Source organism: Lissotriton helveticus, chromosome 11, assembly GCF_964261635.1.
Source record: "Lissotriton helveticus chromosome 11, aLisHel1.1, whole genome shotgun sequence".
Taxonomy (NCBI): Eukaryota; Metazoa; Chordata; class Amphibia; order Caudata; family Salamandridae; genus Lissotriton; species Lissotriton helveticus.
In genome coordinates this window covers 603,429,911-603,457,784 of record NC_136072.1, presented here as the reverse complement: position 1 = coordinate 603,457,784, position 27,874 = coordinate 603,429,911, and the positions used below count along the sequence as shown (strand labels likewise).

Below are 27,874 nucleotides of genomic sequence, written 5' to 3'. Positions count from 1 at the left end.
GATAAATGGACTTTTTCTTATGAGCCCTCTGGCGACCTGGGCGAAGGGGAGGTGCTCCATTTTTCCCTTGTGTTAAATCCTCATTTCATGTTAGGAGGTACATTGGTGTATCGGCCTCCTGGATACTCAGGGCAGTTTATCAATGCCTTGGAGGATGTAATTGTGCCTCGTGCACTGAGATTTTTGAAGTTTCTCCTCCTAGGGGATTTTAATATCCATGTGGACGCCCCAGATTCCCCTTTTGTACCGCTTTTGGCCGCCATAAGTGTGGCAGGGTATGCTTAGACGTGAGTCCCTTGCTCACTTTGCCACTGGTTTCAAGCAAGCCAGGCTGAAGACGGCTGGAATGCCAGAAACCGGTCCTCGGAAGCTTGTTTCCGGTCCAGGGAAGACATGGCTTGGCAGTTCGGGCTGGACTGTTCCCATGAGGCACAGGGTCAGACTGATTTGCATATAGCCATGTCTGAACTGGGGTGGCAGAGTGGGCTAAAGAACGGTGATGGATTCAACCCAGATCTTTTGACTGGGTGTGAGTGTTTGATTGATTCAGATGCTCCGTCCATCACCACCCCCTTTTGTACCGCTTTTGGCCGCCATAAGTGTGGCAGGGTATGCTCAGACGTGAGTCCCTTGCTCACTTTGCCACTGGATTCAAGCAAGCCGGGCTGAAGACGGCTGGAATGCCAGAAACCGGTCCTCGGAAGCTTGTTTCCAGTCCAGGGAAGACATGGCTTGGCAGTTCGGGCTGGACTGTTCCCATGAGGCACAGGGTCAGACTGATTTGCATATAGCCATGTCTGAACTGGGGTGGCAGAGTGGGCTAAAGAACGGTGGTGGATTCAACCCAGATCTTTTGACTGGGTGTGAGTGTTTGATTGATTCAGATGCTCCGTCCATCACCACCCCCTTTTGTACCAGATTCTACGGAGGCACGGTGCCTAGCTGATGCCTTGAATCTTGCTCAACTTAAACAATGGGTTGAGTCACCTACGCATGCTGGGGGGCATTTACTTGATTTAGTTTGCTCCAATTTTAATATCTCTATGTCTTGCCCTGAAAGTGTGACATGGTCTGATCATGAGCTAATTAGGTTCTCTTGGTCTCTGGATAAACCTGCAGGGGCTTGTGCTACTCCTCCTAATGCACACCCCTAGAAGATTAACTTATCTACACTTTCAGATACCCTATCCCGGGACCGACCCTTACTGGGCTCTGAGGTGGGCGAGGCCGTGATGAGCTTTAACGCATGGATTGAGAGGGAGTCTGCATCCTCTGTGAATCAGGGATCTGTTCTCAGAAAGCGTTTCTCCCCCTCAGTCAGTCAGTCAGAATATCTTTATTCGACTTATTCCAAGTCATACAAAGAAACAAAAAACAATAAAAACATAACATGCAATACTTATTCCTACGTTTTCCTAAAAGCAACAATCTAAATGTACATTTAAAAAGTTATATACATAGTTAAAATAGATTTACATTTCATGTAAAAAAGAACATAGTAGAACCATTAGTTTTGAGGCGAAATTTGGCCGACAGCTTTCGCCCTTGCAGCGGCCACCAAAAAGTTAGCAGTGCAGAAAGTAATGCCAGGATTTGACAGAAGTTGTAGGAAGAGCAGCGCCGGGCGCACCTGTGTGAAGCCGGCTTCTTTCAAAATGGGAAGCAAATATTTTTTCCTCTGCTCTTGGTACAAGCTACAAAACATGACAAAATGCATTGTATCCTGCACGGAAAAGTGGTCGCAGCTACAGGGAGGGGCTAAGTCTGGCTTCTGCCAGCTCTTAAAAGAACCTAAATAAAAATGTAACAGGTTAAACCTAAACTTAGTTAATAAAAACCTGTGATAAGGGAATGTAACGAAGCTAAGATAGGGTGCAAGTGAGGATGCGCTAACCAAAAGGCTGTGTGCCCTTACTGCTGGTTTCAACAGTTCGTCTTCCTCGCGGCGCGCTTCCTTCCTTTCCCTAAATGACTTTTTTATATAGTCTATGTCCTGAGCCCTAATTTTCTCTGGGGATGAAAAAAGTTCCGGACGACCCAAATCTGTAAATGATTTGACTAAATAGGCCAGCCATGGAATGCTGCTGTATTTGTCAAGCGATAAGACATCATGTAGAATTTTATGGTTCAAAGGGAGATCTTCGTTCAACCACATTTTCAACCACAGGGTCAGGGGGGCTAGACTCAATGTATCTGACAGATAGGGTAAGCCCACCTCTTTGTGAATAGAATAAGTTGGGGTTGACTGTGGTACAGAGAGCAGGGCTCTAATGAATCTATTTTCTGCTCTCTGAATAGGGTCAAGATTTACATACCCCCACAAAGGGGACCCATATAGTGCAATAGCCACAGGCTTACACTTATAGATTTTTAAAAGAGCTTCCATGGGCCTAGCTCCTAACTTGCCAGCGAAACCCAGGAGCGCTGAGGATGATCTGATTACGGCCAGCCTCTTTGCTCTTATCTGTGGGCCCCACGATCCTTTCTGGTGGAACAATACGCCCAAGTAGGGGAGTGTAGTTACCTTAGAGATGGGGACCCCCCTGCAAAAGAATGTTTTATGTCTTTTTTTTTGTACACTCACGCCCCATTACCATCGTGTGTGACTTAGAGACATTAACCATAAGGTCCAAATTATCCATAAAAGAACAGAAGGCGTCCAGAAGGAGCTGGAGGCCAACGCCGGTACGAGCAATCAACACAGCGTCGTCCGCATACAGGAGTGCCGGGATTTGGGCACCTCCTGCACGCGGGACGTCAGCTTCCTGGCCCCGCAGATGTGCCCCCAGGCCATTGATGTAGATGGTAAAAAGCAAGGGGGCTAAAATACAGCCTTGCCGTACCCCCTTTAAAGATTTAAACAGTGGGGTACATCTGCCATTATTTGACACTCTAACTGCAGCAAAAAGCTCCTGATGCAAGGTGGCCATGAACGCGACCAAGGCTTCGTCGATACCCATCTCCAACAAGATCAACCACAGTTTTGTCCTATTGACCAAGTCGAAGGCCGAGGAGAGGTCCATGAATGCAAGAAACACGGAACCCTCCTTGGCCACAGTGTATTTAGAGATAAGTAAATGCAGATTGATACATTGTTCAATGGTCCCTTTTCTCTCTCTAAAGCCATATTGTAGTTCAGACAGCCCACCACAACTCTCAACATTCTCCCTCAATCTGAATAAAAGTACTCTACCCAAGATTTTTATGGTTGAGTCCAAAAGAGATATGGGCCTATAACACGCGGGATCGTCTCGCTGGCCTTTGTTTTTGAAAATAGGGACAATGGTGGATATGGCCCACGAGGCAGGGACTGGATTACCATTAACTGCGTTAAACACCTTTGACATAACCTCCGCCCACAGATTTGGTGAGTACATAAAAAAGTCAGCGGGGACTCCGTCAGGGCCAGGTGCCTTATGTTTTGTAGTTGCCAATAGAGCTTTTTCCACTTCTTGAGGATTAAAGATGATAGGGTGTACAGCTACAATGGGCAGTGGGACCTCTTTGTTTCCTTCTTCCTCACCCCCATAGACGTTTTTAAAACGAGACAGCCATTTTTCATCGGTAATCACGCAGTCCATGGGTGCATTTTTGTCTTCAGAGAATAGGGGCTGTTTAATGATCTCCCAAAATCTCCTGCTATCCTTCAACACTGCCGCTGAAAGGAGATTTTCCCATGATTCGCGTTTGATGGTGTCCTTGCGATTCTTTATGACTGCCTTATAATTTTTCCTTAGTCTAGAGATATCATCTTTAACCCTAGGAACATTTTTTAGGGCTACCAGCAGTTCTCTATGGGCATTCGAACATGCAGAGTCAAACCAACGCTTGTTTCCTGGGGTTCCCTTTTTTGGCTTGGTTAAAAGATCCTTTGACACCTGGCCACATATTGCCTCATATGCTGCTACTATTTTTTTTCCTTGGGCGCCAGTTTTTTTACAGAACTCTACATTGTCTTTAATTTTAGGGAAGTTTTTTGCGTAGAAATTTCCCGGGATCACTTTGGCCCATTTCACTCGTCTATCTTGATCAGTGGTCCTCAGGGGATGTGCAAGTTTTACTGTTATTGGGGGTGCCCCCATCTGAGCTCCCCAGGCCACTTCGAGTAATACGGGGTTATGGTCGCTATAATGTGTTAAAACTGTACGATAATCCGTGGTCCGACTTAGAATGCCTTGTGAGACGAAAATGTAATCTATCACTGTTCCATGTTGGGTGCCAGTGAAGGTTGGCGTTCTCGGGCCCCAATCAGGTTCGAACAGATCATAGTTAGCAAGTAGTTCTTCAAGCTCCTGCCCCTCTGCGGAATGTTCAAAGTGAGGTCCCTGTAAGGCCGCATCGTCATCCTCATTATCGCTACTTCCCTTACAGGCTAGGTTACATAAATGGATATTAAAATCGCCTAATAAAATAAACTCAAAAACAAACTTGATATTCTGAGATACTGTGTTTAAAATGCTGTCTAGGTTAGCGATGTTGCAACCTCTGTAATCGCTATTCCCAGAGTTATAAAAGTTGACATATAAGGTCCTGCTAGTATTATTGATCACCCTTTCAACCATTAAGATGTTATCAGAGTCAGTGCTAATCTGCCTGTAACTTCCTTTTAGGTCTAAGGAAAACAAAATTACCAAGCCGCCTTTAGCTCTACCCACTCGACTAGGAACTGCAGGTTTAGTGAAACTGGTGAACCCATCCCACCAAAGATTGGCGGTTGTGTCCCAAGTTTCTTGCAGGGCGATAATGTGATGGTTTGAGACAAAGCTCAACCCGGCATTATCCTGACGTTTTGCATTTAAGCCTGCTACGTTCCAACTTATGATCTTGCAGGAGTCAGTGGGTATCCTAGGTTCATTTACCCCCTCCAAGTCCCCTTCAGCTATTCGTTGCGTTAATGATCCCTCATTAAATTCCACTTGAGAGAGGCTCTGTGTATTCTCACTGATCGGGCTCGGCATAGCGCAAGCCTCCATTCGATATGGAATCGGGGGGTGGTCAAGATTTGACGACTCTTGAGACTCTGATGCTTCCTTATGAGTAAGTTTACTGAGGTGATCGATAATGTTATGTCGACCACTTTTTAATGATGGCATATTCAGAGCCTCACTTTCTGAATCGACTCCTACTTTAAGTCAATCACAGGTATTTAGATCGGATTAGGGGCCATACCTATTTCCCGTTCCAAATCCCCACTCAAAGGGAGTAGCTACCTGACCCTGTCCAAAAACTGCTGTGTTCCACATGGGTTGTGGCGTATTTGGACGTATCAAAAGCTGATCCTTTCTCATCCGATGTGTAAACCTATTGCCCCGACCACTATGATCATAACCCGGGAAACCAGGACCGCAACCATTTATACTAGGCTCATGTGGCATGGCAGGCCTGGTGTTTAGCTCATTCGGGTAATTGAATCTTCCTGTCTCAAAGTTGGTTGTGGACTGGAAACGATCGTTAGAATATCGAGGTCTGGTGCCCCCTCCCCAGCTAATAATGTTAGTAGGTCACTTATATCTGGGGATGTTGGGGAAGGTGGCAAGCTGAGTCTCACTATAAAAAAATTTAAGGGTGAGGGGAATTATGGAACCACTGCGACGTTGGGGTGGAAAAATATTGATCAGAATGTCTGGGAGGACCTCCGCATTGGCAAAGTTTAAGATTACACAATCCCCCTTAAACTTTTTTGGCTTGCTCCCAATCCAAGGTACCCTCCTGGTCATAACGATGTCCCCTGCCAGTTTATCAAACCCTTGATGTGCCATGTGCATGTTATTAGTGAGCCAATGTAGCGCTTTATCTTTCAAACCTTGATTGGACTCTGTTTTGTCTTGTGATAGAACAGGAACGTTTGCCAGTACGAGTACTACTGGGGAGGCTTCCAAGATGAATTGGGCTGAGACATCCTCTTGTTGCGGTTCCGCTGTAACAGCAGTTGTGCTGGTGGGGGGATCTCCAGCTTCTGCTTCCTGTCTAGGTACAGGTAGTGATGGAGATGGTAGCAGCTGCCCTTGTAGGGTGGGCTGTGGATTGCTTTCGGTTGGGGTGACCACCACATCCGAAGCCACCAAATTTGTAACAAGGGAGGATAAGTTCTCCACCTCTTCAGCCAACTTGCTGTGTACCCCGCCCAACTTTTTAACCTCAGATGTTAGTTTGTCCAGTTTCCCGATCAGGGGCTTAATTATAGTCCTGATTTTAATGTCTATCATATCTTGTATCCTATTAAATAGGTCATCGTCAATAATGCGTCTTGACTCTACATCAATGTCGAGCTCCGCATTTTTCCCTTCACGTCTTGGAGGTGGGGTGGCGGGCTTTTTCCTACCTTGTTGTTTCCCCCCCCCGCTTAGCTGGGAATTTTCTGCAGGCTCTAACAGCCCATATTGCAGGCTGCAGGGGTGATAGGACTTCATCCACTATGGCTATCTGGTGGTTGGAATCAGCAACAGTGTTAACTGATAGATCTATTAGATCTATTAGTGGATCAGAGTCATCAACCTCATTGCCATTATCTTGAGGAATAGAGTCTGCTATATTTGTAGGGGGGGTTTCTAGTGGTATATCAGGTGTCGCTGTGCTTAAAACGCTAGTGGAAGGGCTTTCTGGAGGCAGAATTGGCGATTGGCTCAAACCTAGGGATTGCCTTCTCTCATTGTTAATCTTGCTGACCACTTGTACTAAATAAGAGTCTAAGGTGTTAAGTGGCTCAGTGGGATCAGGTACCAGTTTCTTCCCCATATTTGCTGCAGTCTATTAAAGGCTGTCTGGTGGCTGAGCGGTCTTGCAGGGTTTAGCTCAGGTGAAGTTCAGTTAATGGTGGAGGTACAATGGGGTATGAATATCATTCAGCGACAACAATTCGACGGACTGATCTCATCAGCGCAATAATATATGCTAGAATGTCAAAGAATGTCAAACTGGAAACAGTACCTTATCGTCTCCGAACGGAAGGTATCAGGGGGGTGGCCTAGCCTGGCCTTTTCGTGCCTCTGAGGGCCACAGAGGGCCCGCCCTTTGCCCGGGCTTAGCCCCAGGCACTCCCGCGCGCTCCCGTGACACGGGGGAAGCGCCGGTGATTTGAGCGCCTCCGTGCGCGTCAACCGGCGTGTGTGGGCGGGGTCGCCGGGAACTCTGGGGGATGTAGTCCCCCCGCTCGGCGGCCGCGAGGTGTAGGCGGCGGCGGGGGGGACCAAGTGCCCAGAAGAGGAAGCGCTCGTCAGCGTCTTTGGCTAGCAGCAGGTTTCAGACGATTATTGCCCAGGTCAGCTCCCTCGTTTCACTCTCCTCCCTCAAAGCCATGGTTTTCTCACGCTTTGCGTGAAATGAAATTGGGCTGTAAAAAACTTGAACGGCACTGGAGACAGGGCTATCGGCCGGCTGCGAAAACAGCTCTGCGAGATGCCCAGAGAGAATATTATGCTGCGATTAGGACAGCAAAGGGCAGCTATTATGCTGGAAGAATTGCGAAGGCTAATAATAATAGCAAATACATTTTTTCTATTGTAAAAAGTTTCCTTTCTCCGTGTGCTGAACAACCTCTGTTGCCAGAACAGTGGTGCGATGAGCTGTCCCCCTCCTTTATAGACAAAATTGTGAAAATTCAGGATGGTCTGCTTACTGTCTGCCTTGACCAAAGGACTTCGCCCGCTTTGCCTTCTCTGCCTGTGTCTAAACTTGCTACTTGCTAGTTTGAGGGATTCCCTCCCTCCGCAGAAGTGGACATTCTGGCTGTTTTGAGGTCCATGAAGTCTGGGTCCCCAACCGATCCGTGTCCGGCTCGAGTATTGGGAGGAGTGGCAGAGACAGTATGCGCAGAGGTTACTCAGATTGTTAACCTCTCCTTTCTAACTGCGACAGTTCCAATCTGCTGGAAGCAGGCTAAATTACTGCCGCTTCTAAAGAAATCCGGGATGGATCCATCTGCTCCGTCAAGCTACCGGCCCATTTCTCTGTTGCCGGCGCTAGCTAAGGTCTGTGAAAAGATGGCATTTCGCCAACTGGACAACTTTTGTGGAGACCTCCAATGCCTTGCACCCGGCCCAATCTGGGTTTCGGGCGGCTTACAGCACTGCAACAGCTCTGGTTGAAATGTCAGAGGCTATTCGGGAGTGCTTGGACGGAGGCGGCAGAGCGGTCTTGATTTTGTTGGATCTCTCTGCCGCCTTCGACACTGTGCCCCATGAGCTTCTCCTCGCCAGGCTGTTTGCCATTGGCATTACTGGCTCCGCTTTAGAGTGGCTGACGTCATTTCTAAATAATCGGACCCAGCAGGTGTGGATACCGCCTCATGCGTCCTCGCCTAGGATACTTTCTACTGGGGTGCCTCAGGGGTCTACCCTTAGCCCCCTGTTGTTCAATGTTTACTTGACTCCTCTGATCTACCTGGCGGAGCAATTAGGGGCAAAAACAATTGCCTATGCTGACGACACCCAGCTTTTGTTTACCTGGCCAGGTGACAATCTGGACACTTCTGCTGTCCAGTTCGGTCTTTCTTCAGTATTTCGTTGGCTTGCACTTGCCCAATTGAAGTGCAATGAGGAAAAATCCGAAGTCCTCCTATACGGTGCTTTCCCAGTAACTTCAGAGAACTTTTATGGCCACCGGATGCCCCCTGCCCCAAATCCATGGGTGGGCCGGCAAAAAATCTGGGTGTATGGTTTAGCGAAAATCTCAAATTTGAAGACCATATAAAAAAATTACGGGTGTCTGTTTTGGCACTTTAAAAGCCCTACGCAGATTTTTCCCTTTACTTCCGAGGGAAGCTAAAGAGACGGTGTCACGTGCCCTTATTCTTTCTCGGCTAGACTATGCCAATGCTCTGTTTAGTGGCATTGCAACCTACCTGATTAAACGTCTTCAGGTTATTCAGAACGCGGTAGCTAGGCTCCTCTTTAAACATCCCTCGGAGGTCTAGCGTCCGCCATCATCTGCGTAGCCTACATTGGTTGCCGGTGGCACAGCGGATTCTGTTTAAATCCCTGGTTCTCTCCTTCAGAGCGACGCACAATCAAGGGCCACTGTATCTAAGGAAACTTTTCTCAATGTATGACCCCACACGTTGCCTTAGATCAGTCAGCCAGTGTTGAATGGTCCTTCCCCGATTCCAGCGTGCTCGGCTGGGGGGACAGTCTATTTCTGTAACAGCGGCTAGAGCCTGGAACGCACTCCCTCTACACCTTCATGCCATTCAGGACATTGTTCTTTTTAAAAAAAGCTTTAAAAACTCATCTCTTCAATACAACAATCTGATTCCCCCCTTTCTGTTTTCTGCTTACACTTCTGGTTTCTCCCTTCCCCCACGTGACCGCGCCAGGATACTCCTGAGTAATTGAGCGCGTTACAAAACTGTTTATAACATAACATAACATAAGTTGTATAGGTGCTTATAGATCTACTATAAAAATCCCTGGTTCGCTTAACCCCTTCAACGCTCATGACGAGCTGGGCTCGTCATGAGGTAGCCTCCTCGCACGCTCATGATGAGCCCAGCTCGTCACGTAACATGCGAATCCGCAAAATCCAGCGTACGGGCGGAAATCATGCCGCACGCATGCGGTTAAAATCAATTTTTTTTCTTCAAAGGAAGCCTAAAGGTTCAGTTTCTCAAAATCAATTCTTTTTCGCAACCTCACCCGATTTACACCGAGGATGTCCTACTTAAAGCCAAAATCACACCTCAGTCCAAAAAAATCACAAATTGGTAATCTAATCTATTTTAATTCCAAAAGTGACGCTGAGGTCAGCGCTTCAAAATGCTATCACGTAACGTATCTAATGTTCGTTTGCATATTATTAAACAAGGTTTCTTGAATTTTACTCTCACATGTGCTCCCTCTCGTCCCTATGACAGCATCTCTACCTTTCAACTACAAAGTGAATTTCATGGTTTATCCCTTAAGCTAATAGCATGTGCATTCCATGTAAAGTCACAATTTTATTCCTTTAGAACAGCGTTAAACACACTTCTCTGCCTGTTATTTTTCAATCATACATGCATTTACAAAATCCCATGCATCTGCCATTCATACCCCCAGCCTGAGGAAGTCAAGTGCCTAAATGGTTTACATATGGTTTCCACTTTTTAATATAAAATCTTCACTTCACTTATCAGTCAGTACATTGTTTTTATGTACCCATCACATGAAACATAAATATAAAAAACGTATATTTTTTTTTAAACAATGACATGACAAACTTTGTGTCACTGCAACAAAAATTCATAAAATAGAGGGAGAGAGAACTAAACAATCGCATCTGTCTTTGACTTTTGCGAATTTGTTCGAAACACAATCCGGACACATGATTATTGACAATCCACATTTACTGTGCCAATGTGTTTTCCAAATTTAGCACAAAAAATTCAACGCATTTTGGTGGTTGATTACAGATGTGAACCACCTTCAAGACAACAGATATCTCTCATATAAACGTAACTAACGTTAAAGACCTGTATAAAAACATACATATCGATCTATTATTATACATGGACGAACATCAACATGTTTATCTAAGATCATTATAATCATGTTTCAATACAATGATTCAATGATAGTATTCTATTAAATAGAATTGTTTTACAATAAACAACGCTTTTCATCATAGACCACTCATGGCCCAAGTCTCCACCTGGGCCCTGGGGAACCCACAAACATCTTTTCTAAATAACTCACATGATACTCTGACTTCTCATCCGTCAATGTGCCTGTATGCTCGTCATTGCTTATTTCAAAACCAATATTCATCCTCATCATTACCAACTCCGAGGCCAATATTCATGCTAGGCTGTTTTTGCACATTCAGTGGTTTACGTCAATGTATTCAGACTCACCAAGGGAAAGCAAAAAGTATTTCATATAATGTTGGTTCAATTGTTATCAAGTTCCGGTGAATTTATTTTTCTATATCTTTATATACTTAAACCTTTTCAAAACTGTAATTTGAAAGAAGAAAGTGAAGGAAAACTTTTTGCTCAAAAACGTTTTGAGATTACATCACATTGAAACTCGATAAATGCACGTTGTACGTTTTTGAAACTCGATAAATGCACGTTGTACGTTTATTTGTAATATTGAAATCTATTTGTCATAGCTCCCTACGAATAAGATCATTATATGTTTAAAGTATCAACCTGATTGGGTCCCAGTCTCGTAGGTAGCAGCTTAGCACAGGGCTGGTGTTATCTTTGCTCACACCTTTTGTACTGAAGGAAGGTGAACATGATGTTGACGGCTAGATGTGCACAGGTGCTGTAGGAAACACAAGCCTGAAATTAAGTTCAGACTGAGACCTGGGGAATTTTCCAGTAAAAAGGAGACCTTAATTCTTCTTACACCTCTTTTAGTATCCCAAAGAATTGCTTTTAACATGGCAACAGTGTAGCCATGCCTTGCATTAGGGACTGTGAACATATGAACCAAAATCCCCTTTGCATGAGATTGCTCTTGTCTGGGGTGCTTCATGAATGGTAGCACTTCTCTTTAGGTACAACGCCTCCCTCCACCTTCGACACAGATGAAAGGACGCTTCATTGCGGTTCAGCTTCTCAGGCTCTACAAGGCACTTCACTCTAGTAGCGTGTGAAGAAGACTTCTGGTTCATGAGCCTTTGATCATTCAGTTATGATTGCAGTCCAGCCACACCTACTACAGCAGATATCTTTAAATCGTCATTGGAATGATTGGGTAACATCTCTCCATAGGGACTTGAACCTTCACCTAGTGTGAAATTTGCAGTACCCCAACATAGAAGTACGTGAAATTAAACGTTGTGTTCAGTGTATTATTATGTTGTAAATTGAAGAACGCGTCTATCTGCATTTGCTTTTGCCTTTGTTGTATTAGCTGTAAACAGTATCTTTATTTTTTTCCGTTCAATCAGTTAGTCTGGAACAATTGTAAGTTAAGAGAAGGTGCCTGCTTTGGTCTTTACTAGCCGAGATGAGAACATATTGCACCTTCAAGCAGTAGATTTTTTCCTCTGCTCTCAAACATTCACTATACCCCCCTCGCATGACTTTAGCCTTTGAAATATTGTCACAGCAACAATCCCGTCTTTGTCCATAAGCCTCCTAGTTGCCTGTGAAATCTTTAAGGTAGAAATAATCTTGGCACTTGGAATTTCCTCTGCTGAATCAGATTTTTCTCCTGGTTGTTTTCAGGTGGAAGTTCTTGCTGGAAAAGATACCGGGAAGCAAGGGAAGATCAGCCAAGTCGTCCTGGAACGCAATTGGGTTGTTGTAGAGGGTTTAAATACGGTAAGAGGGTTCTCATCAATAAGGAGTAAATTTTCGCATTTATTGGCATTTACAATCACCGTTTTTGTCACTTAATTTTTTTGGGGGTCTTTTCATGACACGTTCCCCTCAAAGTGGTGAGCACAATGTTAGGCACTTGTGCCCTTCTGGAATCCATGAACTATTTTCTTTTTCTTTCTTTGAACATACTATGGAAAAGTCCTTGTGCTTCGATTCGTTATGTGCTTTCTGTAATTTATTGTTCGTTGATGTCAGATTGTGTAATTGTTGCCTATGTAGTAATTATTATCCAAAGTAATTTTTACTTTCTACTATTTGGTGGTCACTGTGTGTAATACTAATAGCAGCATCTGCCTTTTGTGAGAAAGTAGATGATTAGTTTGGGTGATTGTGAGACTACATCAAGTAATAATGTTACTATTCTGTATCCGGTCCGGTTAGGGTAATTCAACTTAAAATTTGCCTCCGTCCTGGGTAGCTGTGGCACAGAGCAGTTAAAGGAAACAAGTGTTAAGCGTTTGTCAGATCCCAAAACAGTTATGTCAAACATAACACTTTAAAAATCCCATTCTAGTTTATAAATTTGGTATTAATTTTACTGAGCAAATAGGCACCAACATGGCAAAAACCTGATCTGGGGAATGAGACAGAATTTTCTAGCGCTTCCAGAAGTCCCCAGCATGGGCCAAAGTAAATGAATGTGCAATTGGACAGCCCGACTTCTCTATGTTGCTGGCCTCATGCAGCTTTTTTGTTCCTGGAGCTTACCAGGAGGCTAGATAACTAGCCCTTAGAGACTACTCTTCTGTCTTGGTGTCAAGTGAGAGGAGGTCCAGTTCTTGAGGTTTCTCTCCACATATAAAATAGCAGGCTCAGTCCTTCTTTTGAGTTCCAGTCCTTTGGTTCAGAAGGTGCAGTTCTTCTGTTTTCCATGGATCTCTTCCGTTCCGATGAAGGTAGCCAGGGCTGCTACTTTTATGCCTGGCACTAGCTTGTGGGTGGGGGCAACCCTACCCACGTTTGCATAATTTCCTGGGCACTTTTTTCATACACAATCCCACAGTGCCCTGCTCTGCCAAAATCTAACATGGCAGACATTTTCTTCCTTTTGTCAGAGCCCTGAGGTGTGTCTAGGGAAAAGAGGAACTCTCCCAGCAAAACCATTTCTGATTTTAAATTCCTATTAATTGGAGTCATTAAATCATGAATCTAGCTTATCCCAAACTAAGTTATACAGTATGAGGTGTTATATAATGTAACCCCGTGCATTTCTAGGGGAGAGGCAGCCTGCCACAGTATAACAACAGCTTTGGAGATATTTCACTGACCGGATATGTAAAACTTAAGAACACATGTCCAACTTTTAAAATACCATACTCCCTCCCCAGTGGGTATTTAGGGCCTACCTTAGGGGTGACCTATATGTATTAAAAGTAAGGTTTATGCCTGGTATTTGTTTTGCGACTTGGAATTTGTTATTTTAAAACTGTCATGCTAGGCTACAGTTGTAGGTCTAGTCATGTTTTCATTTTTTCTCTGGAGTGGTGGCACAATCAGTACTGCAATCCACTAGAGACATTTAACTTACAGGCTGTCGATATGCACTTTACCAAACACTAGGGGCTTTTAGGTGAATGTGAGAATTCGATATTAGCCAGTTGCACATATACTTTTGTGGCAGGGCTGGACGGGAAACTCAAAGCAGCCCTGGCAAATTTGATCAGACCAGCCTCGGTACTGAGCATAGCGAGGGGAGCGAGCTAGCCTGAACACTGCATTTTGGAGGGAGTTCTCCCCCCAAGAAAATTTGTGAAACAATTGTGCATTCTGCAACAAATTTGTCATTATATAGTAAATTGTATTAGCTTTTAAAGCGTAGTAATAGATTACCTTGCAATGCATCTGGCTATGGCAATCTTTATTGAGGCTCTTCAATGATTTCGTCACTATCACCTTCCAATGGTGCCCCTCATCTCTCCCTAGCCTCTCTCTCGCATGTATTTCATTTGTTTTATAGCGCCTCTCATACCAGTGTAGGCTGGCGGAGCACTTTACATCTCACATTCAGAGACAATGAATCATATGTGTGTAAATTAGTGTATAGAAAATGTTACATAAGGCAAAGGCGACTACAAGGTGTAGGATTCATATGCCATCCATACTGGTAGGCACTATTTAAGAGTGCTTGGCTCGGAGAAGCACAAACCCAGGATTCAGATCATAACACAATCATTAGGGTTCACTTTAATACTAAGAATGTATTTCTACCCAAACAAACCTTTTTTACCAACATCAGGATAATTAAAGGTGGGGATTAAAAAAACGACATTTCCAACCTGTACTATGCAGCTTGCGTGCAGTTCTTTGTTGGCAGTTCATAGCTCACTGTGCTAGAACATGATTGTAACTTACGAACTGCACAGTAACAAAGGAATCTCTCTGACAAAAGCAGTAACACGCTGAGCTATGCGCATAAAATATTGTACTTTGAAATGCGTTGTAAACCTTCTTTGCAGCAGGCATATTACCCCTCTGCACCACCTTAGATAAGTCAAAACTATCACTAGACAAAACTCTCATCTCTCTCCGCGCAGGTACATTAATCACCAGAGTCAACATGACACTTTTATTGCGCGAATAATGCTGAATATACAAGTAACTTTGCAGTGCTTTTAAAACTGATGCACTTCTGAAAAACCGGCTTCCCAACCTTCCAGCCTTCCAGCCAAATGCCCGATTCAGCCAGTCCATTGTTCAGAGACCCATACCCTGGGTGTTGGACGTCAGCTCCCCAGTGTTCAGAGACAGTAAACCAGCACTAAGTGTAGCAAATCAGCAATAAGTGGGGTGATCCTGCAAAAAGGGCATTTTCTCACACTGGTCTTCTTTTGAACTCCTGCTGTTATATTTTATAATTTCTCAAATGTTACTCTTATATTCTTTTAAAAAAAATCTCAGCAGTATCTGAGTTTTCTAAATTTAGTCCTGGGATGCATTTGCATCAGTATATGCAGTATCTCCGTCCAAAATGCTTTAGATGGGTTTTGTTTTCAATTGTGATTTATCATTCAAGATTGTATAAGACTTTCGAGGATAAAAAACTAGTCATTTTTTTTTTTTTATTTAAATTTGTTTTTATTGTTGCAGTAAAGTATCTCAGTACAGCATAAACAGTCCGCCGACGTGGCCTCAACATTCAGCCACGAACAGCTATGTGCGCAACATTTTCTTGCTATATAGAACTGGTACACATAAACATGACTTCGATGAGTCAGTGCATTATAATCACGTAAAGGCTCCTGCAGGCTGAGCGGTGATGGGACGGTATCGCCATAGGGGCGATGAAGAAGATCAAATGGGCACTCTCATGCCATAACAGCCCTGGATCTGGATCTGTACTGTGCACATAACAGTGTTACCAGTGAACAGGGGGGTAACAGAACTGTGGGAGGGAAGCATGTAGGCGCTAGCAGGGTCTAAGTAGGGGGAGGATGGCAGCGGGTGTCGAGGCGGGGGGGGGGGGGGGGGAGAAGCCCACGGATGGCCGGACATGCAAGAGGTTGCCCAGGACGTAGGGGGTTATCGGGGTCCGACTCTGGGGTGACTCACTTCAGGTGAAGGCTACTGGTCTTCTTGGGTGGGGGGAGGGGAAGGGTCAGGCGGGTCACCAGCCTGCGTGGACTGGCGGAAGCTGTGAAGGAGCATGGCCCATTCCATGGAAATGGGAAGTTTGCGCGCGCCCTTGGCTTCTTCCTCCCTTAAAGCGTCTTCCTCCGCTGCCGCCCATTTGCTAACCGCCCCCTTCCATTGTGCTATGGGGGGACCCTCTGGGGATCGCCAGCGCATGGTTATACATCTATTGGCTAGTAGGAGCGCTTAGAGATGTGGAGGATGCCTAATGCACTGGTCTCCCAGGTGGCTAGTGTAGTGAGACCCGTGAGTTCCCGTAGTGTGTTGTGTACCCCCTGCCAGAAAGGCTGTAGATTGGGACAGTCCCAGAACATGTGACGGAAGTTCGCAGCTGGGATACAGCATCTGGGGCACAGGAAAGGCGTGGAGGGGTAGAACTTCTGTAATCGCGCTGGGGTGAGATATGCCCTGTGTAATATATAATATTGAATATTTTTGAAGCGGGCGTTCCTAGAGACGCGTTTAGGGGCCTCAAGAGCTTTAGTCCACTCCGAGTCGTGCAAAATACGGCCTATGTCCTCTTCCCAAGTGGCTCGTAGGGTCGCCAGGGGGGTGTATGAGAGTTCCCGGATGGATTTGTAGAGCCATGTGACCAGGTGGCGACCCACCCCCATATGTAGAATAGTATGTATTACTGGATGCGTGTCTGGCTCGCCATTTTGAAGATTGAAATGGGGTCGGTATCCGTCGAGTAATTGCCTATACCTAAGGAATTGGCCTGGGGAGAGCCCGTACTCTGCGATCAGGCGGTCCAGCGGTTTCAGTTGACCCTCCTCGAAGAGTGATTCCAGGTCTGTGATACCACAGCGGGACCAGTCGGCGAGTAGTGGGGCCGCAAAGTAGGACTCCTGCTTGGGGCCGCCTATTAGCGGCAGCAGCGGGGAGTATGGGGGCCTAGCGGAGGACAGCCGGTGTATCCGCAGCATACATCGGCGCGCTATCGTCACCTGAAGGGGGTAAGTGCGCCGTGGCTTGGTGCCCGGAAGGAGCAGACGGGTGAGTTCCGGGGTTGTGATTCTACCAGTAGGAGTAACCGTTTCCTGAGGGTAACGGTCCGCTGTCCAGTAGGACAGCCACTGGAGCTGTGCCGCGAGGAAATATGCCTCGAAGGATGGAGCTCCGAGTCCCCCCTGTGTTGTGGGGAGTTGAAGAGTTTTCAGGGCGACTCTGTGGCGGCCGGCTCCCCAGATGAGAGTTCCCAAGAGGGAATCAACGTCGCGAAAGAAGGACCTGGGTGGTATCACCGGCAGGTTTGTGAAATGGTAGAGGAGCCGGGGGAGCATCACCATTTTAGCGAGGGCTATCCGTCCAATCTGGGCCAGTGGTAATTTATTCCAGAAGGCGACCGTCGGGCGCAGACTCTCGAGTACCGCGCGGTGATTGCCTTCAAGGATGTCCGTCGGAGAATGGTATAAGCGGACGCCAAGGTATCGGGGAGCTTCCGCGGACTATGAAAGACTATGTGGTCCGAGGTCGATGTCTCGGGGGGGTAGGTCCGGGTGTAGGGGGTAAACCACGGACTTGTCCCAGTTGACTTGTAGACCCGAGGCAGTTGCAAAGTCCGCCAATGTGGCCCCTATGGGGGTTAGGTCCATTTCAATGTCCCGGACATATATGAGGAGATCATCCGCGTACATGGACACACAATGGGTCCCATCTGCAAGCGGTACTCCCCAGTACACGCCCTCCCGACGCAGTCGAACCGCCAGCGGCTCGACCGCTAGCGCGAACAAGAGGGGCGACAAGGGGCAACCTTGTCTTGTGCCTCGTCGGACTGCAAACGCCGGTGAGATACGTTTCCCGATACGAACTCGAGTAGTGAGGTCGGTGTATAGGAGGCGGGTATATGCCATGAGCGTCGGGCCGAGATTAAGGCGACGCAGGACCGAAAACAGGTAGGGCCAGGTGAGGGTGTCAAACGCCTTCTCCAGGTCCATAATGAGGCAGGCAGCGCGGGGAAATCTGTCGCGTACCTGATCTTGGATATGGAAGACTCGGCGAAGGTTCTGGGAGGTATTCCTCCCGGGGACGAAGCCGCATTGGTCGGGGTGGACCAGCGGGCGTATGATCTGCGCATAACGTTCAGCTAGGAGCTTCCCCAGTATCTTACAATCAGCCGACAGGAGGGTGATAGGCCGGTATGACCCCATGTGAAGCGGATCTCTGTGGGGCTTAAGAAAGGTGACAATCACGGATTCCCGTAGCGACTGGGGTAGTTTCCCCAGGTGGAGTGACGCCCCGAACATCCGTGACAGACGGGGAACCACCAGGGGAGAGAATGTAGCGTAGTATTCTAGTGGGAAGCCGTCCAGTCCCGGTGCTTTATTTCGGGACATGGCACGCATCGCCTGGGTGATGTCAGAGGGAATTATCTTGGCGTCTAATGTGCGCTTGTCGGAATCCGATATCGTGGGCAGCGTTAGAGGGTCTAAAAACGGATCCGCGGTAAACAGGGTACAGCATGCCGGGGCTTCGTACACTCGTGCATAATGGCGTTGGAATGCTAGGAGAATCTCATCTTGTGATTGCACCAGTACACCCTCCGGGTTGAGAATGTCCGTGATCGGCTTGATTTCGGTGTCCTGCTTCGCCATCCAGGCCAGAAGCGCCCCGGTTTTGTCTCTGTCTTTGTGCACCCGAGAGGCGTATGCCCTGAAATTATACTTACGGAGGTCAGCGCAGGCAGTTTGATATTCCGTTTTGGCCTCCGCCGTGAGTACGGCGTGTTCCTCCGAGTCGTCAGGCCGTTTGGTGAGAGCAGCTAGAGCCTGTTCCGTCGTTAAGAGCGATCGTTCTAAGGTGCGGCGGACCCCCACTATCTGTTTGATGCATTCTCCTCTCGCCACCACTTTATACGCGTCCCACTCCACTAGTACCGATGACGCTGTGTTCTCGTTGTGTATAAAGTAGTCGCGTATGCAGGTTTTGTGCGCGTCCTGAAAGACCGGGTCCGCCAGGCAGTCTCTGGGGAGGCGCCAGGTGGGGACCGGTGGATGTGGGGGGCGCCAGGTAAGCCGTATTATGTGGGCATCATGATCTGAGAGGATCCGTCCCAGGTAATCTGTAGATGTAACCTTAGGGAGGATCGGAGCAGAGCAGAGGAAACGGTCTAGGCGGACCCGAAGGTTGTGTGGAATCGAGTGGAAGGAGTAGATGCGAGCCAGTGGGTGTAGGTGTCGCCATACATCAGTGAGCGCCCAGTGTGTGGTCCATGCCTTGAAGAGGGCCGCCTGCCGGGGGGCCGGGGAGTGCGTGGGGGGAGGATGTGAGCGGTCCAGCGAGGGGTCTAGTGTGCAGTTAAAGTCGCCTCCCAGCACCCATGGGACTGTGGTGAACTGGGCCAGGACGCCCGTAAGGTGATCCCAGAACCGGTCCTGATCTGTATTAGGGGCGTATATGCTGCCCAGAAGTACCCCTTGCCCATCAAGAATTCCCTCCAGTAGCGCATATCTGCCCTCTCTATCTACTACTCGCCGGAGCGCCCGGAAGGGAGTACCAGGTCTCACCCAGATTAATGCGCCGCGTGCAAACGCTGAATATTGTGTGGCGCAGATGGTCCCTCGCCATTTGGCCTGTAGGCGAATGAGTTCAGTAGCGTTAATGTGCGTCTCTTGTAAGAACGTAATGTTGGCCGCCATGCGCCGTATGTAGGAGTATACAGAGTAGCGCTTGCTGGGCGTGTGTAGGCCCCGTACATTTAGTGTAAGGATACTAACGTCAGAGTGGGGGACAGCCATTTCTAGGGTGACGTGGTCGGGGGAGGGGCACCTCTACAGTTCCCGTGTGCCGCCCATGTGTGCGTGTCGTGTGTGTTCCTGCGCGCCAAGCTTCCTTAAACGTGGGGGGGGGACTGGGGGAATTAACAACAACTAGAACCTTGGGTGGGCAACTGTCCCAATTCAGAGGATACGTCACTGGGGGTGGCATATCCAAACTAGTGTCCCACTAGGGGAGAAAACCAACAGAAATTCGCGGGGGTGGCAGCATGTGTCGCTGCTGGGCCTGTGCGCGGGTCGGGCTCTAGCAGGAGAAGTGTGTATCGCTCGCTGGAGCTCGCAATTATCTAGTAGAGTAGTCTAGGCTTCTAGATGTTGCGCATTACAACAGGCAATCATGGAAAGGATATGTCAGTTGACAGTTCAGGTGTTCACGAAGAGGTGGTAGGCTGGCTGGCTAGGGCAGCGTCCAATGTGTGTGTCACCACGAGGGGGGAAGAGATTGGGCCAATTCCCGACATAGTTCCATCACTGTCCCGGTCTTTCTCTGGAGTGAATAGGTGCGGCTGACCCTCCAGGTCCGAAGCCGGGGGCGACGAATGCAGTCCGGTCGCCGCCCGTAGGGCGTCTCGCCGCTCCTGTATGATTTCTGCGAGGTCGGGTGAGCCCGCCTGGGAGGACGCCCGGCTCTTGGAGTGTCCAGATCGCCCATGGCTCGCGCCCCGTCTCCTGGGTCGTCTGGAGTCATTGTTGCGTGTCTTCTGGGGTCCGGGTTTAGGGATCAGTGGGCAATGAAATTCAGTCCAATCCTGCGCGTCCGCCGCCGTATCGAAGAAGAGGGCTTTCCCTTTGTGGATTACCTTGAGGCGGGCGGGGAACAGTAGGGAATATTGAAGATCGTTTGCGCGGAGGCGTCTTTTGACTTCCAGAAACGTGGATCGTCGCTGTTGGACCTCTCGGGCATAGTCCGGGAACACCATGACGTGCTGGTCTTCCACCCGCAGGGGGCCCGCCGTCCGGGCCGCGCGGAGCACTGCATCCCGGTCTCGGAAGTGTAGGAACTTGGCCAGCATGGGTCGTGGGGGAAGACCAGGTTTGGGCGCCCGGGCTGGGACCCTGTGGGCCCTCTCGATGGAGAAGAACGGCGATCGGTCGCAGTCTGGGGTGAATGATTTAGTCCAGGATTCCATGTATGTCAGGGGGTCCGAGTTTTCAATCCCCTCCGGCAGGCCCAGGACACGAATGTTACAGCGTCTCGAGCGCCCCTCCAAATCCACTGTTCGTTCCTCCAGGGTCGTCACGCGGCGCAGGATCTCCTGCATGTCTGCCTCCTGCGATTTCACCGCTGGTCGTAGTTCAGTCACAATCCGCTCACCCTCTTTCACCCTGTCTGCCAGTTTACGGTGTTCATCCCGAATTAGGCTGATGTCTGTCGTCAGGGTGCCCAATCTCTCCTCCATCGAGAGGCGAGACATTTCTATTGCTGCCAACACCTGGTCCAGCTTCGCTGATAGCGTAGGGTCGGCTTGCGACGTGTTGGTTTGCGTCCATGCTCTCGTCTGTGGCATCTTCTCGGCGGCTGTTTCCGGGACCGCCGTCATCTGTGTGGCTCTCGGCTTCCCCATGGGTGCTGCTAGGAGGGAGAGGGGGGGTTCCCCCTGGTCGTTGCGTGTCCCGGGGGAGATAGGTCGTCGCCACGCAGTGTTACCGGGTGGCGGCAGTCGGGTGCTGGTCAGTTCCCTCGGTCCTTTTCAGGCCCAAGGCGAGGTCTGTTCCTCCTCGGGGAGCCCCCACCAGGGGCGTCAGGGGAGGTTTGTGGTTGCCAGGAGCCGGCCGCTCTGACCACGTGAGGATCCTCTCTGCTCCGTGGGGTGAGGTCGTGTGCTCCGGGCACAGCAGGTCAACGTGGCTGGGTCAGGGGGCAGTTTAACATCTGCCGGTCTCTCCTGTCCCCTCAGGGTCTGGGGCGGCCTCCCCTCGTCTCAGGGGACGAGCGCTAGATCAGGGCGACAAAGGCGTGCGGGTCTCCCTCGGCGTGTGGCCCAGCGTCAGTAGCAGCCGGTAGGGCCAGAGGACAGATGGTGAAAGTTCGAGGGGGTCCCAGTGGTGAGGCTCGCGGTGTTCAGGCCTCTGCGGGCGCCATCTTAGGGTCAGGCGCTTGGGTCCGATGGTCGTTGCGGGGCCGCGGGGGCACCCTGAGTCCCCGAGTTAGCCAGCGGTGTGATTCTTATCAATTTGCTGAGCCCCCGAGGTCGCAGGGGGGGCTATAGGCACCAAGTGTCTCGGGGGAAGGGGGGGGGAGAGAGGCGGCCACTCACCGCCGCTGTGCTGGTACGTTTGCCGGCCCTGGAATGGCCCACCACCACGCTGGCAGCACGTCCGCCGGTCCTCCGCGCCTCGCGGCGGCGGAGCGGGTGATGTCGGAGAATGTTCAGGCACCCGGTGAGGTCGCAGCGTCAGTGCGGTGGAGCCCTGGTGCGGCGGCCGCCACCTTGCGCACCGGGGTGGTGGATCAGGAGAAGGTGCCGTCTGGTGTGCACCTCGGGGGGGTCGGTCTCGCTGTTGCGCCGGGATCTCCCGCCGGCGGTCGCCGGTCCCGCCTCCTGGAGTCTTCGGTCACTGGGTCGGCTCCTGGCGGCGTACGCTCCCGCCGGACGGAGCCGCGCCCGCCATCTTGAATTGAGGCGCCCGGCTCCGATTTCGGAGAATCGGCCTGTGTCGCCCGTCCGCCGCTGTCAGAGGTCGTTGGAGCGGCACCCCAATGCACGTGGGGAGTCCCAGGTGCTTTTCCAGTAGGCTGAGGCTCCCGGCGATCTCGGGAACTGGGCTGGATGCTAGCCCGATCGCGGAGCCTCAGCAGGACACAGCCGCCATCGTGGCCTGCTAAGCCACGCCCCGATAAAAAACTAGTCATGGAGGAGCTTCGCGCGCAACCAAGATGGCCGCGTGAGCTTAGGGCTCCCGAGACCCTCGTAACCTCCCGCATCTATCCTGTCGTCCATCCTGTCCTTTATCGACGTTATCGTGAAGGTGAACCACGAGTGAGGCGAAACCAGCATTCCAATTTTGAATCGGACCCCGGGAACCGGTGTTATGGCGCTTCGAAGATTGAGGCCTGCATCTCCGTGACGCCCGGCTGTGGAATTGGCATGGTGCCCGAGCTGTAGTTGAACGACAACGGCCTGTTGGGGTTGAGTCGACCGGTCTGGTTACTTTCACTTTCGATTTTGCCAGAGAGACCCGTGACTGTGTACATGCCCACCCCCGAGCCTATATACTACCGCACTGTGTCACCCACGATTGTACTTTCTCCTTGCTTTGTCATATCTGGACGACATTTGGTCTGTTTTTTGACTGGGGCTGCTTCTGCCCGTAGGGACCGGGCTTTGCCACCTTCCTGCTCGACTCATCGATCCGAGTTGACCTGTCCCTCGCAATGGCGGGGAAACCGGAGAGTGAAAAGCAGAACAGTAAGCCCACCCGGCGGGGCAGCTATACCCAAACTAATATCATGGATAGATATGCCCAGGTCAGGGGGTGTCCCGGTGGATCGGGTAGGTCGCAGGAGGACATGAAAGACCCGCCATCGTCAGTAACTGAGTTGACCCTGCAAGATGTTATGGCTGCGATTGACGGGATTAAATCCTCATTGGGGCAGCAAATGAATACTCTCGCCCATAAGCTGGATACTGTGGCGATTGACGTCAACCTGATCCGTACGGACCTGGCCAAAACTAACGAGAAGGTCCAATCTTTGGACATTAAGACTTCCACTCTGACGGGAGATGTCACTGACCTACAGACGGAGGTCCGTCACCTGAGGACTACCAGTGATCTCCTTACACGACGTCTGGAGGATTATGAAGGACGGGCTAGGCGGAATAACGTTCGTATCATTGGGGTCCCGGAGAAGGCAGAGGACCCGGCTGCTGACCTCTTTGTCGAGAATCTTATTGTCAGCCACCTTGCACCTAAGGGACTCAGTAAGTTCTTTACGGTCGAACGGGCTCACAGAGTACCGGGCGGTCAACCAAAACTGGGTGCCCCACCGCGGCATATAATCGCGAGAATTTTTAATTTTCGTGATAGAGACGCTATCCTGCAGGCCTCACGGATGGGTGGACCCACAAAGTTTGAAAACACGACTATCCGCTTCTACCCAGACTTCACCCAATCGGTCCAGAAGCAAAGACTTGGTTTTCTGGGCGTGAAGAAACGTTTGCGTGATATGGGACTTAAATATGACATGCTTTTCCCTGCCAAGTTGATGATCGAACATGCGGAGCGGACTTATTTTTTCGATCGACCGGATGTGGTGTCCGACTGGCTGGACAATTTGCCGACCAGCGTTCATCGGAGGAGAAGTCTGGCGGTGCGGAAGGCGGACCGATGGAACAGGAATAGGCACCGGCTGCTTGGCTACTGGGGTCTCTTGTAGGCCTCGAACTGTGGTTCGACAATCCTGACATTTGATTTGACATATATTCGGGGGGTTGCGGGGCTATTAGAGGGTCTTATTCCTCCTCTGAGTTTCTTTCTTAGCTTAGTTAGATGTGGGGGCGACAGGCCCACTGCACTTTTGGGTGGTTTTCCAGTTTTATGCAGGGGTGCAGGGTGGGGGGTTTTGTAACGGGATGTTGGTTATGTTATGTTAATTTCGATTTATATAGCGCCAAATCACCGACAGGTCTCTTAGCGCTTGCTTTGGGAACCCGTCCTGGCTTTCCCTGCGAGATAACCCCTACTGGGCATCCCCAAGGTGAAGACCAGGCATCCCATCGCAGTGGGCCCGTAGTGGAGATTAAGTAAGCTATTGCCCAGAGATGCAGAGTGTGAACCCATGATTCGAGTAGGCACCGAGGCAAGAATTATCAAGTCCATGGACATTTTGAGCTCAAGACCCTGCCGCGTCGGGAATTGAACCCTGGTCCCGGGTCTGACCTCTGCATCAGGGTCTGCCTCCTCTAACCAGTGAGCCACCCTTCTCCACATGGTGGGGGGGATTGGGGGGGTTTGTTGGGGTGTGTGTTTGTTTCTTTGCAAGGCAATGTGTTCTTAGCTTATTTGGTCGAGATGCTGAGTTCTTCTTGGGTTTGGATCCTTTTCCTTTTCCGGGATGGGGGGTAGAGGGCTGAAACTAATGAGTTGGAATGTGAATGGGCTGGGAGATAGGATAAAACGTGGGGTGGTGTCGCAACTTTTGAAGCGATTCGCTCCTGATGTGGTCCTTCTTCAGGAGACGCATTTGATTGGCAATACTGGTCATGCTATGAATAGGAAGGGGTACCGTTTGGCTGCACATGCTGGTTTTTCCTCTGGTTCCAGGGGGGTTGGTATCCTCATCAGGAATTCTCTTCCGCTAGAGATTGATAACGTTGTCCTAGTTGATAGGGGGCGCTATGTCGCTCTTACGGGTAGGTGGGAGGGCCGGAACCTTTCCCTGATCTCTGTATATGTTCCCCCTGGCCTGCAGTCGACTACTTACGCTGATTTGGGGCGGGTTATCCTCGCTCTTCCTGAGGGGTCATTGTTTTTAGGTGGTGATTTTAATTTGGTGGTCTCCGGTAGGATTGATCGACACCCACCTAGAGATTTAAGGGGAGCACAGAACTGGCTTCACGATTTCCTCAACACTTTGGGACTGGTCGATTGCTGGAGACTGTTGCATCCTTCTCAGCGGCAATATACTTTCCACTCTGGCGCTCATGGTAGCCTCTGTAGGATTGATTATCTCTTGGTACCGGCTGCTCAAGCTCTTTCCATTGTTGAGGTTAGGCACTTGGCTCGGGGAATTTCTGACCACTCTCCGTTGTGGCTTAGGGTGGAGTTGGAGTCTGGGACCGAGGGACGGATCGCTCCGATTAACCCTTGGTATCTTCGGGATCCTAAAACTCGTGCTGCCCTGGTGAAATCGCTTGATCTGCATTTCTTGGAAAACGAGGGATCCGTGTCGTCCGCGGTGTCACTCTGGGAGGCTTTTAAGACGGTCCTCAGGGGTCAGGCCCTATCGTTGATTGCGGGTGTTAAGAAACGGAGGGATGAGGAGGTGGTTAAGATCGAGACGGAGATCGCGGAATTGGAGCTTGACTTGGAGCGTGAGGTCACCCGTGCTAAGACACATGCTCTGCGATTAAAACAACTTGATTACAGGGCATTGGTTACCTACGCAGCTAAGGCCATGAGCAGGGAACAACAGGGTCGTTTGTATGATGTGGGAGATAAGGCTGGTAAATTGATCGCATGGCTGGCTAAGAAAGATAGAGCCAGTCGGGTAGTGCCTGTAATTGAGACAGCGGATGGTGCTAGGGTTTCAGACCCTAAAGAGATTGTCCAGTATTTTGCGGATCACTTCCGAACAGTGTACTCCTCTGTGTCAGACAGACAGGAAGAGGACTCGCATCTACTGTTACGAGATATTACTTTACCACATCTCTCTGAGGTTGATCGAGAGCAAATGGACGCCGTAATAACAGCGGATGAGGTGGCTCTTGCGATTCGTTCCCTACGTTCGGGGAAAGAAATGGGTCCCAACGGTCTGCCTATTGAACTTTACAAGTTGCGGCCTGATAAGATGGCCCCCTATCTACGTGATATGTTTTTGGAGTCTTTGAAGTGCGGCGTTCTCCCCCGTGATCAGCGTCTAGCGACCATTGTGGTGATACACAAGGAAGGGAAGCGTAGAGATAGATGTGCGTCGTATCGACCTATATCTCTTTTGAATGCCGAGCCTAAGATTCTCGCAAAAGTGCTAGCTAACCGATTGATCACTGTTATTAGTGAGTTGATACATCCGGATCAATCCGGTTTCATCCCGCATAGGAACACCGCTTTGAATCTTAGGCGTCTGCATGGTGTTGTCGCGAGAGCCGCGACGTTGCGTGAGCCGGCCATCTTGGCGTCATTGGATGCCACGATGGCCTTCGACACCTTTGAATGGCCGTATCTATGGGCAGTTTTGGCTAAGTTCGGATTTGGACCCGGTTTTATTGGCTGGGTGAGGCTGCTCTATGAAGACCACCTCGCGCAACTTGTCGTGAATGGCAGAGTCTCCGCTTCTTTTGGTCTTGAGAGGGGAACTCGTCAGGGTTGTCCTTTGTCGCCACTTTTGTTCGCCCTAGCACTTGAACCCCTTGCTGCCTGGATCCGATGGGAGCCTTCGATGAAGGGAATTCTGTGGTCCTCTGAGTTTGAAGATCGCATCTCGCTTTATGCAGATGATATCTTACTGTATTTAACCTCGCCCCGGAAGTCATTGATAGTTTTGTGTGATGTTTTGAACTCGTTTGGTAGGAACTCAGGTCTAATTATTAACTGGACAAAATCCTATCTATACGTCCTTTCTGGAGAAGTCCCTCTTCTTCCAAATAATTGTCCTATCCAAATCACATTAACGGGGTTTAGATATATTGGTATCTACATTTCATTGGACCCCGCAATTAGGTAGGACCGGAATCTTCTCCCACCCTTGGCTAGATTGAAGCAGGACGTCGCGGGTTGGCGTAAACTTCCGCTTGGTCGCGCCACCCTCTTCAAGATGATGTCTTTGCCTCGTTTTCTTTATGCTCTCCAAAACTCTCTCGACATAGTCCCGTCTAGCTATTTCCGCGCGGTCGAGGACCTTCAAAGGAAGCTCATGTGGGACAACAGACCTCGTATTGCGCTCGCCAAACTAACGCTCCCGTGGTACGACGGGGGTATCGCTCTCCTTGATATAAACGTTATTATTGGGCGTCTCAATTGGGAGCCATTAATCATGGTATGTATGGTCCCGACTTAAATCCCGCCTTTGCCATGGATAAATGGCTATTATTTGGGGGTAACTACTATAGGGCGTTGTACTCTAAATCTGTACTTCAGGTATTGTCGGGACCCACCATGACAGCAGTACGTTTGTGGCGGGATGCGACTAGTTCGATGGGATGGAAAGACCGCTTGACTCGAGCGACCCCTCTTTTTGCTTCCGATAAACTTGGTAAATTATGGAATACCAAGGGGTTCGATAAATGGGACCTCATTGGTATTAGTAAGGTGGGAGACCTCTGGGTCAAGGGTCAGGTGAAATCCTTTGATGTGCTGAAGAAGGAGTTTGCTTTAAGCGATACAGAGTACTTCCGTTACGTTCAGGTACACCACGCTTTGAGGTTGGTTTTTCCGATGGGGGAGGTCATTCGGAGTCATCCCCACTCGAGGATAGATTGTTGGACGGTTATGTACCCGA

At 49.4% G+C, this 27,874-nt stretch overlaps 1 protein-coding gene across 1 annotated transcript in view; it reads left to right on the top strand.

The window, feature by feature from the left end:
* The window catches only part of MRPL24 (mitochondrial ribosomal protein L24), a 141,492-nt gene that overhangs the window by 37,315 nt on the left and 76,303 nt on the right, over nucleotides 1–27,874 (top strand). Inside the window, exon 3 of the mRNA XM_078666422.1 lies at nucleotides 12,155–12,250. Coding sequence (XP_078522548.1) covers nucleotides 12,155–12,250 — 96 coding nt within the window. The remainder of the gene's footprint in view (nucleotides 1–12,154; nucleotides 12,251–27,874) is intronic.